Below are 12,513 nucleotides of genomic sequence, written 5' to 3'. Positions count from 1 at the left end.
GGCTGGGTGCGAACTTGGCTAAGTAGTTGACCATGCCAAGCACTGTTTCCAGCTCTGCGCGGTTCTTTGGTGGCTCCATTTCCTTTATGGCTGAGATCTTCTGGGCGGATCTGGCTTGATTCCATTCGCTGTGAGAAGATGCCCGAAGTAGCTGACCTCTGTAGCGCCGACTGTGCTCTTCTCGGGGTTGAGCCGGACTCCTCTCTCGCGGGACCTTTGCAGCATCGCTGCTGAGGTTTCTGTCGTGTTCCTCTTTGGTTCGACCATAGACAAGGATGTCGTCCACAATTGCCACGACTCGCCGAGGCCTTCGTACACCCTCGTCGATCTTTCGCTGAAACTCGTCTTGGGCTGAGATAATCCCAAAAGGCAGGCGACGGAACCTGTAGCGTCCAAACGGTGTGTTGAACGTTGTGAGCTTAGATGACTCTTCTGTGAGCTTGATAGCCCAGTAGCCTGATCTGGCGTCCATGACACTGAAGTAGCGTGCGCCCGCTAGCTTGTGTGTGATGCCATCTAGCGTCGGTAAGGGGTAATGGGGGCGTTTGATAGCCTTGTTCAAGTCTCTTGGGTCGAGACATACTCTGAGCTTGCCTGTCCGTGGTTTCTCCACCACCACTAACGCGTTGACCCAATCCGTCGGTTCTGTAACCTTGGTGACGATGTCAGATTGCTCCATGCTCTCAACTCTTTCTTCAGACGGGCGCGGAGAGCAAGTGGAATCTTTCTCGGTGGGTAGATCACAGGGGTTGCGTCTGGGTTAAGGTGAATGGTACATTCTCCTGGGAATAGTCCTATTCCTGTAAAAACATCAGCAAACTCCTCCATGACATTCTCTATCTCTACTGGTGCTGTCACTGATAAAACTAGCTTGATAAGGTCCATGTCTAAACATGCTTTAAGACCCTAGCACTGCAGGTGCTCGAGTGTCAACAACGTAAAAGTCCAACATCATGTCCCTTTCCTTGTATTTGCATTTGAGAGTGCATGTGCCTTTTACTGGGAGCTGTTCACCACCATAACCAGTCAGTCTGCGCGTGGTGGGCTGTAGCTCACACTCAGATGTCAAGCTTCTGTACTTACTCAGAGGAATAATGTTTACTTGTGCACCAGTGTCTAGTTTGAATTTTAGCTCTGTGCCTTGTCTTCCTATCTCAATGTCAGCAAAGGCTTGCTCTGTCTCTGATATCTGACTTTTCTGTGTCACTGAATCAATAAACAGTTCATCAGCATTTGACTCTTTGATTGACATTTCATCTTCACTCACTGTATGTACTGTTTTTCCACGGTAAACTCTGCACACTTTTGCAAAGTGATTCCATTTTCCACATTTAGTACACTGTTTGCCTTTAGCTGGGCAATTCCCCTGTTCGCCATGCACTTTGTATCCACAATATCCACATGTTTTGGGGCGTTTGGAGTCTGTGTCGCTCTGTTTTGGAGTTCTGTCTGTCTCCGTTCTGAAACATGCTCTCTGGGCACCTGGAGGTGTGCTTTGATGTCTGCCTGACTGCGTGCACTGCTTGTTCACGTGATGCGCTCATGCTGCCGCCTGAAATGGTTTTCATCTGAACCTGTGCTAGCTCGTGAGATCTGGCTATGTCGATAGCTTTGTCCAGCGTTAACTCTGATCCAACATTCAAAAGTTTCTCTCTCACTCGCGGTGATTGTATTCCAAATACAATACGGTCCCTGACCATCTCATCCTTGTTTGCATAATCACAGTCTTTCACAAGCAGACGCAGCTCAGTGACAAACTGTTCAAACGATTCACTAGCGCCTTGTACTTTCTCATGGAATTTGTACCTAGCGAAAATTGTATTGGTCTTTGGCAAAACATATGCTTCAAAACGATCGTAGTATGTTTTCAGTACCTTTGATTCAGCCTCGGTAAGTGTCCATGTGTTGTAAATGTCTCTCCCTTTTTCACCGATCCAGAGGAGCAGGTAGCTGCACTTTTCCTCTTCTCCTCTTTCCTTCAGAGGACCCGTGAACATCAGCTCCACATGCTGTTTGAACTTACGCCATGCATCGGGTAGATTTGTAGACCCCCAATCCATTCGAGGTGAAGGAACTCCAGCAAAATCCATCTTTTAGTCCTTTTACTCTGACACCATGTCTTGTTTTGTACGCTTTGAACAAAATAATAAAATGCAGGACGACAGGATATTTATAAACGTACCTCTTTATTAACTAGCTATAACGTGCATGTCCATGTGTCTCTGGCCATGATCATCTTAGAATGACCTCACCACCTGGGTGGTCTTAACCAATCATTGCACAGTATGATGCATCCAATTACAATTCAGTATGGTGACACATATGAATATTACACACGGGTTCTCAAAGTGGGGTCCACAGAGGTACTGCAGGGGGTCCACAGCCAGATTTGAAAATATACATATTCTTGTATTCATTTTTTAATGAATATTACTAACGACTTAAACGACCAAGGTATCTGTGGAATAAGTTTAAAGTGTGCAATACAATACAATATTATTCATCTACAATTTATGTTCTTAACCCTGGGCAACGTGGGCCCGGGAGGCTCAAAGGGATATTGGTATCCAAAGTACTCCACCAATTATCCATTTTTCAACTCAATACTATCCCCCAAAAATGATTTTTTATTTTATTTTTACATAAATGCACTAATTTAAGCTTTAAAACTACAACGTTTTCTCTCTACCTCATGGATAATTTTTTTGGAATTGCAGGATACTAGCTTTAATGCCGCAACAACAAAATATTTAAAATAATCATCATGGACCACCTCATAATCAGAACACAACTCGAGAGCGATAAAAATTGCCTACATGGAGTTTTACTATGACGTCTGAAGTACATGGCTGGACGAAAAATTACATTTAAAAGGCCTGCCTCTTGGCAATCAGAGAGAAAATGTTGCAGTTTTCAAGCTAATTTCCTGCAATTCTACATATTTTGTCATGAGGCAGGACAAAATGTGTAGATGTCATGAGGCAGGACAAAATGTGTAGATGTCATGAGGCAGGACAAAATGTGTAGATGTCATGAGGCAGGACAAAATGTGTAGATGTCATGAGGCAGGACAAAATGTGTAGAATTACAGGAAATTAGCTTGAAAATGGCAACCTTTTCTCATAGTAAAACGTCATAGTAAAACGTCATAGTAAAACGTCATAGTAAAACTCCCTGTAGGGTATTTTTATCGCACTCAAGTTGTGTTCGAATCCAGGCTCTGTCGCAGCCGGCCGCGACCGGGAGACTCATGGGCGGCGCACAATTGGCCCAGCGTCGTCCAGGGTAGGGGAGGGAATGGCCGGCCGGGATGTAGCTCAGTTGATAGAGCATGGCGTTTGCAACGCCAGGGTTGTGGGTTCGATTCCCACGGGGGGCCAGTATAAAAAAATATGTATTCACTAACTGTAAGTCGCTCTGGATAAGAGCGTCAGCTAAATGACTAAAATGTAATGTAAAAATGTGTTCTGATTATGAGGGGAGTCCCTGATGAATTTGCTAACACAAAAGGGATCCCGGCCCCAAAAAGTTTGAGAACCCCTTTTGTAATCTAAGTACAGTATATTACTCCTATACTAACTGTGATATATTCTCTTTGACAATGCCCTGAGCACTTAGGTCTAGGCCTACTAGAGATGGGTCGCCTGGAGTCACCTTTAATGAAAATAAATGGACTTGAGGTCCAGCTTCTTTCAACAACAACAAAACATATCCACGGGGATGAGTGGTAAGTTATTTTTTAGGTATTATTTTAGATACATGAGGTTGTAATTAACATCTCATATTTTTCATATTGTTGTAGGGTACTCAAGGGAATGTTATGGAACAACAGTGTGATCATTCGCATTGCTTGCAGTACCAGCCAGGTGTTGTGTTTCTGCGGAGCCTGAGTAATAGTCTGTAATAGTGAGAGAGGAAACACCAAAAATACTCACTTCTGAAAGTAGCCGGTGGCCGGTGTTTTAGCGACCACCTACTGGGTGTCGACGAACGGGGGAGAGTCAATATGACATCCATCAGTGCCAGGACCAAGGCCACCCTGACAAATCTCTCCAATCAATAGGCTGTCAGGAAAGCATAGGGCCACAGCCACCCTTATCAAGAGCACCTATTAATCCATTGTGTTGTCAGTCAGGGGTTAATTAATAGACTTAATCAGTCTGGCCCAGGCAGGACGGGTATGGCAGACATACAGCTTCACCTCTATCCAAGGGAGAGAGAGAAAGAGAGAGGGGAAGCATTAGCTAAGTCGCTTTGGATAAAAGAGTCTGTAAAATGGCATATATTATTATTATGTACCGTTTCCTTAGTGTGCATGACCACTTCTATAGTATACAAAGTGAGGACAATGTACAGCACCTGTCAAACTCATTCCACGGAGGGCCGAGGGTCTGCGGGTTTTCGCCTCCTCCCATGTACTTGATTGATGAATGAAGGTCACTGATTAGTAAGGAACTCCCCCTCACCTGGTTGTCTAGGGCTTAATTGAAAGGAAAACAAAAACCTGCAGACACTAGGCCCTTTGTGGAATGAGTTCAAATCAAATTAGTTTGACACCCCTGGCATACTGTATAAGGGACTATTTGTCATAATGATAATCAGACATCATTTCCCAGACAAGTGGTAAAGAGCAATAGGTCCAACAAAGTTTTAGAAACAAGTTGGCAACTAAGACTTAATTAATTCGTCATATCATCAAAGGTAAAACACAAAAAAATGTATAGCTATTCAACAGGTAGAAATCTTTGAATTTTATTTGCATATAAAGGCATCTAAATTCATCAAGTTAAAAAAGTTTCATAAACCAGTAAACTAAACAGGCATTTACAATGACAGAGAAGACTACCGTTGGCAACTTTTTTTGTGCTAGCAAGATAGCATTTTCACACAGTGCAAAAATTGGAGAAAAATACATAACAAAACAATTAGCAAAATTCTTATAAATTGTACTTTAGAGGGCATCCCAAATATTTTACAGCTGTTGGTTGAATATCAATACATATCTTAAAGTGAGATGAAAATGCCTGATTCATGCATGTTGAAAACGCACTTGAGAATATACAGCATCTGTTTTCAATGAACATCAACTGAAAGTGTTCTTTACACCTGATTATTCATAACGTAACATGAGAATGAATGGTTTGATGTCAAACGGTACCACAAGACTGGCCAGAGACTAGAGAAAAACACGGCCACGTTCAGTAGCCAAACGTGGTCGAACATTGCAGATAGTTCCACATAGCATATTTCTCTCTGAACGTTCCAAAACGTTGCGTCCTACTGAACGCGCCCCAGATCAATGGAGATGATGCAGCAGTACACATAAAGCTCCTACACCAGTGTGAGAGCACAAGGGATTACTCTATACTGGGTATATAATAATTGGACCAATTTCATACAAATTTCAACATACAATTTCATTTCAAAGGCTTCATTTTCAACAATACACAAGCCTTTAACAGAGACCAAATGCATGTTCTATTATCATCATGAGGTCAAGTATTGCTTATGTAAAGAGTACCGATACTGTCAGGCAGTGTACTTGCCTGTGAGGCAAGGAGCTTATCCATCTTGAGAGAGGAAACAAAGAAAACAAATGGTACGGAACACCAGCCATTTCAGCAAACGCAAACCAATGTCAAATATGGAATATTTTACAAAGTTCATTTCATTACCAGAATCCGATTTTCATGCATTTTTACAAGCAGTTTACAAAAGACAAATATCTTGAAGATTAGCATTTAGTACAACTGAATTTAAAAAAATGCTCTATGGGTTGGGCAGATCGAATACGATGGGGGGGTTTGTGGGCTGGAAACTGGCTGTACAGGTGGAGGAGTTGATGAAAGTTGTGCATCCATCCGTCATAATGCCGTACCCTGCAGACAGAGGACAAATACATTAGACACCAGAGTCAAAACACAGACAAATAACAGGCACAGGATATCCCCCACTGATTCAGTATTAAGTGTCACGCTTTAGAACGGCATCCATGTTAGGAAGTGCTTTGCCTGAAATCTGACGACTTCCTAACATGGATGTTGTACTTCAGTCCTTTATCAATTTGTTATGGTGTAGAACCAGGACCATGGTGGTCAGAGTACAGAACACTCACCCTCGTGGATGCCCCCGAAGGCGTGGAGCTTGGGTCGGACCCTCTGCTGTACTGTGTTCAGCAGCTCCACACAGCCCACTCTATGCAGCTCCTTGGGGACCCAGTCCCGGAAACCTGTCCCAAACCACACCAATAGACTGATTAACACACTTAAAATACAAATGAACATAACGGAAATAAATTGAACATTAGCTTCTTCATTCATTACATATAGTGAGACAGGTCAGGCAAACTAAGGGCGACATTTTCCATGTTTTAACGCTGTTGTTTAAACGCAGCGATAAACGCAAAGTTTTCACGCAATCTGTGAAGTTTGCTATTATCCTCAAGCACTTTATCAGGAAGTGAAACTCTCTCCGAGAGTAAATTAATGGAATATTTGAATCACAAATCTCATTGAAATAATGTAACCTACAGTGAGGGAAAAAAGTATTTGATCCCCTGCTGATTTTGTACGTTTGCCCACTAACAAAGAAATGATCAGTCTATAATTTTAATGGTAGGTTTATTTGAACACTGAGAGACAGAATAACAACAACAAAATCAAGACAAACGCATGTCAAAAATGTTATAAATTGATTTGCATTTTAATGAGGGAAATAAGTATTTGACCCCCTCTCAATCAGAAAGATTTATGGCTCCCAGGTGTCTTTTATACAGGTAATGAGCTGAGATTAGGAGCACACTCTTAAAGGGAGTGCTCCTAATCTCAGTTTGTTACCTGTATAAAAGACACCTGTCCACAGAAGCAATCAATCAATCAGATTCCAAACTCTCCACCATGGCCAAGACCAAAGAGCTCTCCAAGGATGTTAGGGACAAGATTGTAGACCTACACAAGGCTGGAATGGGCTACAAGACCATCGCCAAGCAGCTTGGTGAGAAGGTGACAACAGTTGGTGTGATTATTCGCAAATGGAAGAAACACAAAAGAACTGTCAATCTCCCTCGGCCTGGGGCTCCATGCAAGGTCTCACCTCTTGGAGTTGCAATGATCATGAGAATGGTGAGGAATCAGCCCAGAACTACACGGGAGGATCTTGTCAATGATCTCAAGGCAGCTGGGACCATAGTCACCAAGAAATCAATTGGTAACACAATACGCCGTGAAGGACTGAAATCCTGCAGCGCCCGCAAGGTCCCCCTGCTCAAGAAAGCACATATACAGGGCCGTCTGAAGTTTGCCAATGAACATCTGAATGATTCAGAGGAGAACTGGGTGAAAGTGTTGTGGTCAGATGAGACCAAAATCGAGCTCTTTGGCATTAACTCAACTCGCTGTGTTTGGAGGAGGAGGAATGCTGCCTATGACCCCAAGAACACCATCCCCACCGTCAAACATGGAGGTGGAAACATTATGCTTTGGGGGTGTTTTTTCTGCTAAGGGGACAGGACAACTTCACCGCATCAAAGGGACGATGGGCGGGGCCATGTATCGTCAAATCTTGGGTGAGAACCTCCTTCCCTCAGCCAGGGCATTGAAAATGGGTCGTGGATGGGTATTCCAGCATGACAATGACCCAAAACACACGGCCAAGGCAACAAAGGAGTGGCTCAAGAAGAAGCACATTAAGGTCCTGGAGTGGCCAAGCCAGTCTCCAGACCTTAATCCCATAGAAAATCTGTGGAGGGAGCTGAAGGTTCGGAGTTGACAAACGTCAGCCTCGAAACCTTAATGACTTAGAGAAGATCTGCAAAGAGGAGTGGAACAAAATCCCTCCTGAGATGTGTGCAAACCTGGTGGCCAACTACAAGAAACGTCTGACCTCTGTGATTGCCAACAAGGGTTTTGCCACCAAGTACTAAGTCATGTTTTACAGAGGGGTCAAATACTTATTTCCCTCATTAAAATGCAAATCAATTTATAACATTTTTGACATGCGTTTTTCTGGATTTTGTTGTTGTTATTCTGTCGCTCACTGTTCAAATAAACCTACCATTAAAATTATAGACTGATCATGTCTTTGTCAGTGGGCAAACGTACAAAATCAGCAGGGGATCAAATACTTTTTTCCCTCACTGTAGCTTGTCGCTCGTTGTAGCGTAAGGAAAATGTCACCCTAACTCTGCTTCCATTGCTTCCAGTAGTGCAATGAATGAGTGACACAGTAATCATACTGGCAAATTCATAAGTTTTAGCAGCTTGTGGGAAAGGCTGTATAATGGGTTGTTTTGGGGTTCTATGAAGTCAACTCACCGAGGGGAGGTCCGTGGGTCATGAGAACGTCTATGCCCTCTGGAACCTGATTCCACTTGTCCAATAGAGACTGGCCACGGGGAAGGTTAAAACCCCAGCCATTAAACCACGGTGTCCTGTAGGAACACAACATTAGAAACAGTTCAATAAATCTACTTTACACACACCTGCACAGAATGTTTAATACAGTATATGTGCATAAATGCATTCCAAACATGAACACAGATATTTGTGAGGAGAGCGAGAGAGAGAGAAAGAGTGAGTGAGGGGGAGCGAGAGCGAGCGGGGAGAGAGAGAGCAAGCGAGGAGAGAGAGAGAGCGAGCGGGGAGAGAGAGAGAGCGAGCGGGGCGAGAGAGCGAGCGGGGAGAGAGAGCGAGCGGGGAGAGAGAGCGAGCGGGGAGAGAGAGCGAGAGCGAGCGGAGAGAGAGAGAGCGAGCGGGGAGAGAGAGAGAGCGGAGAGAGAGAGCAGGGAGAGAGAGAGAGTGAGGAGCGAGAGAGCGGGGAGAGAGAGAGCGGGGAGAGAGAGCGAGAGCGAGCGGGGAGAGAGAGCGAGAGCGGAGAGAGAGCGAGAGTGAGCGGGGAGCGAGAGCGAGCGGGGAGAGAGCGAGCGAGAGCGAGCGGAGAGAGAGCGAGCGAGAGCGAGCGGAGAGAGAGACAGAGAGCGAGCGAGGGGAGAGAGCGAGCGGGAAGAAAGAGAGAGCGAGCGGGAAGAGAGAGAGAGCGAGCGAGGGAGGGAGGGGGAGAGAGCGAGCGAGGGAGGGAGGGGGAGAGAGCGAGTGAGGGAGGGAGGAGAGAGGCGAGCGAGGGAGGGAGGGAGAGAGCGAGCGAGGAGGAGGAAGAGAGCAAGGAGGGAGCGACGAGAGAGAGCGAGGGAGGGGGAGAGAGTGAGCGAGGAGGCGGGAGAGAGTGAGCGAGGGAGTGGGAGAGAGAGTGAGCGAGGGGAGAGAGAGCGAGCGAGGAGAGAGAGAGAGCGAGCGAGGGAGGGGAAGCGAGCGGGGAGAGAGAGAGAGCGGGGAGGGGGAGAGAGAGCGAGCGGGGAGAGAGAGCGAGAGCGAGCGGGGAGAGAGCGAGAGCGAGCGGAGAGAGAGAGCGAGAGCGAGCGGAGAGAGAGAGCGAGCGAGCGGGGAGAGAGAGAGAGCGAGAGAGGGGAGAGAGAGAGCAGGGAAAGAGAGAGAGTGAGGAGCGAGAGAGCGGGGAGAGAGAGAGAGCGAGCGGGGAGAGAGCGGAGAGAGAGCGAGAGTGAGCGGGGAGCGAGAGCGAGCGGGGAGAGAGCGAGCGAGAGTGAGCGGAGAGAGAGCGAGGAGCGGCGGAGAGAGACAGAGAAGCGGCGAGGGAGAGAGCAGCGGGAAGAAAGAGAGAGCGGCGGGAAGAGAGAGAGAGCGAGCGAGGGGAGGGAGGGGAGAGAGCGGCGAGGGAGGGAGGGAGAGAGCGAGCGAGGTAGGGGAGAGAGCGAGCGAGGGAGGGGGAGAGGCAAGGGAGGAGCGACGAGAGAGCAAGGAGGGGGGAGAGAGTGAGCGAGGCGGGAGAGAGTGAGCGAGGAGTGGGGAGAGAGAGCGAGCGAGGGGGAGAGAGAGCGAGCGAGGGGGGAGAGAGAGCGAGCGAGGGGGAGAGAGAGCGAGCGAGGGGGAGAGAGACAGCGAGGAGAGAGAGCGGCGAGGGGGAAGAGAAGCGAGCGAGGGGAGAGAGCAGCGGCGAGGGGAGAAGCCGAGGAAAAGCGAGCGAGCGAGGGGGAGAAGCGAGCGAGCGAGAGAGAGAGCGAGGGGGCAGAGAGAGAGCGAGCGAGCGCGGCGAGGGAGAGAGAGAGCGAGGGGAGAGAGAGAGCGAGCGAGGGGGAGAGAGAGAGCGAGCGAGGGGGAGAGAGTGTGATGGGGTGAGAGTGCGATGGGGGAGAGAGCGCGCGAGGGGGGAGAGAGAGCGCGAGGGGGAGAGAGCGAGAGGGGGAGAGAGCGAGAGAACAGGAGACCGCCAGCCATTGAGTGAGATAGAGGGTTATTAAATGACCTGGACATTCACTCTGGGCATACGGCCCGTGCAAAAACATAGAGGTCATCCAAAGAGGAGGAAAATTGATTAAGCTATCAGCACCAATGACAAGAAGCATGTTAATAAGGGTATTATGTCTCTCCTGGGACAGTCCTCCTGACACACACAGCAGTATCAATGGACAGCCTTTCCTGTCTGACTGCTGCCTTTATTTACCGACAGCCAGGGCACAGGGAGGTAAAGAGATTGCCCCGGCCGTAACGGCCAGACAGAACGGCACACGTCAGGCCAAGGTCACGGCTAAATCTGGCCAGAGCTAGGGGAGACGGGGGGAGGGAGGGCTGGAAGTGGAAGCTATTTGGTCTGGACTAAATGAACGCTGATAGCTGCGGCTATATGACTGATATGGCCTGCGGTGCATTCATCAACATGCCTGAACAGTCTAGGTTACACTGTGATGCAGGGGGGAGATCTCTCTGGAGGGTTCAACACAGGGCTGCAGCTGCCTAGGAGGACATTAACCATATACAAACACTGCAGATTGATACTTCCCTTCAGACCAAAGATGCATTTTACGCTAAGAGCCATTCCAGTACAGGTGAGGCTCTGGGCCAAATTTGAGACTCACATACTCTGATTTTGCATCTTGCACATTTCCTGTTGTGTAGCTTTAATCAAGATGAAAACAGAACTCACATACCATGCCACTACTGCCAAGTTCATTTCAAATGTACATAAAGATTTGTATGGTCTTGTGTTACATACAGTATCAGCATTTCTGTTACAGCCCCCACTGTGCAATAGCAAGGGCCTTATACAGCTATGCGCTGAGTAGCTCACAAACAGCCCATTCATATTGACTGAACCTATATACATTATATATACAAAAGCATGTGGACACCCGTTCAAATAAGTGGATTCGGCTATTTCAGCCACACCCGTTGCTGACAGGGGAATAAAATCGAGCACCGAGCCATGCAATCTCCACAGACAAACATTGGCAGTAGAATGGTTTTACTGAAGAGCTCAGTGACATTCAACGTGGCACCGTCATTGGATGCCACCTTTCTAACAAGTCAGTTTGTCATATTTCTGCCCTGTTGGAGCTGCCCCGGTCAACTGTAAGTGCTGTTATTGTGAAGTGGAAACGTCTAGGAGCAACAACGGCTCAGCTGCGAAGTGGTAGGACACACAAGCTCACAGAACGGGACCGCCGAGTGCTGAAACGCATAGCTGAAGCGGTTGCAACACTTACTACCGAGTTCCAAACTGCCTCTGGAAGCAACGTCAGCACAAGAACTGTTTGTCGGGAGATTCATTAAATGGGTTTCCATGGCCAAGCAGCTGCACACAAGCCTAAGATCACCATGTGCAATGCCAAGCGTCGGCTGGAGTTGTGTAAAGCTCGCCGCCATTGGACTCTGGAGCAGTGGAAACACTTTCTCTGGAGTGATGAATCATGCTTTACCATTTGGCAGTCCGATGGAAAAATCTGGGTTTGGCGGATGCCAGGAGAAAGCTATCTGCCTGAATGCATAGTGCCAACTGTAAAGTTTAGGGGAGGAGGTAGGCCCCCTTAGTTCCAGTAAAGGGAAGTCAACGCTACAGCATACAATGACATTCTAGACGATTCTGTGCTTCCAACTTTGTGACAACAGTTTGGTGAAGGCCCTTTCCTGTTTCAGCATGACAATGCCCCCATGCACAAAGTGAGGTCCATACAGAAATGAGCCCTGACCTCAACACCATTGAACACCTTTGGAATTAATTGGAATGACGACTGCAGGCCTAATCGCCCAACATCAGTGCCCGACCTCACTAATGCTCGTGGCTGAATGGAAGCAAGTCCCTACAACAATGTCCAAGATCTAGTGGAAAGCCTTCCCAGAAGAGTGGAGGCTGCTATAGCAGCAAAGTGGGGGACCAACTCCATATTAATGCCCATGATTTTGGAATGAGATGTTCGACGAGCAGGTAGTGTCCACATGCTTTTGGTGATGTAGTGTATTTTCCTCCAGGCTGGGCGACACTGCCTTCTCCAACCCTGTGATTCAAAGTAGAGCCTGTTCTGTGTTAGAGCTGGATCCCACTGCTGACACCAGCGGGTAGATAAATCCTGCGTTTCCCCGGCGTCTCTCTTGTCGCTCTCCAACCCAGCAGAGCAGACATAGACGAGAGATGAACAATGAGCTGTGCTGCTCAATATGGAAGTCAGTA

At 47.3% G+C, this 12,513-nt stretch overlaps 1 protein-coding gene across 1 annotated transcript in view; it reads right to left on the bottom strand.

Moving 5' to 3' along the window:
- Positions 1-4,736: 4,736 nt before the first annotated feature.
- The window catches only part of LOC121532143 (metallophosphoesterase MPPED2), a 29,335-nt gene continuing 21,558 nt past the window's right edge, over positions 4,737-12,513 (bottom strand). The window contains 3 exon segments of the mRNA XM_041837887.2: positions 4,737-5,879; positions 6,116-6,229; positions 8,313-8,428. Of these exon segments, the coding sequence (XP_041693821.2) occupies positions 5,770-5,879; positions 6,116-6,229; positions 8,313-8,428 (340 nt within the window). The 3' untranslated portion in view covers positions 4,737-5,769.

This window comes from Coregonus clupeaformis, unplaced genomic scaffold (genome assembly GCF_020615455.1).
Source record: "Coregonus clupeaformis isolate EN_2021a unplaced genomic scaffold, ASM2061545v1 scaf1845, whole genome shotgun sequence".
In the NCBI taxonomy this organism is placed as follows: Eukaryota; Metazoa; Chordata; class Actinopteri; order Salmoniformes; family Salmonidae; genus Coregonus; species Coregonus clupeaformis.
This window is presented reverse-complemented; position numbering and strand designations above follow the sequence as displayed.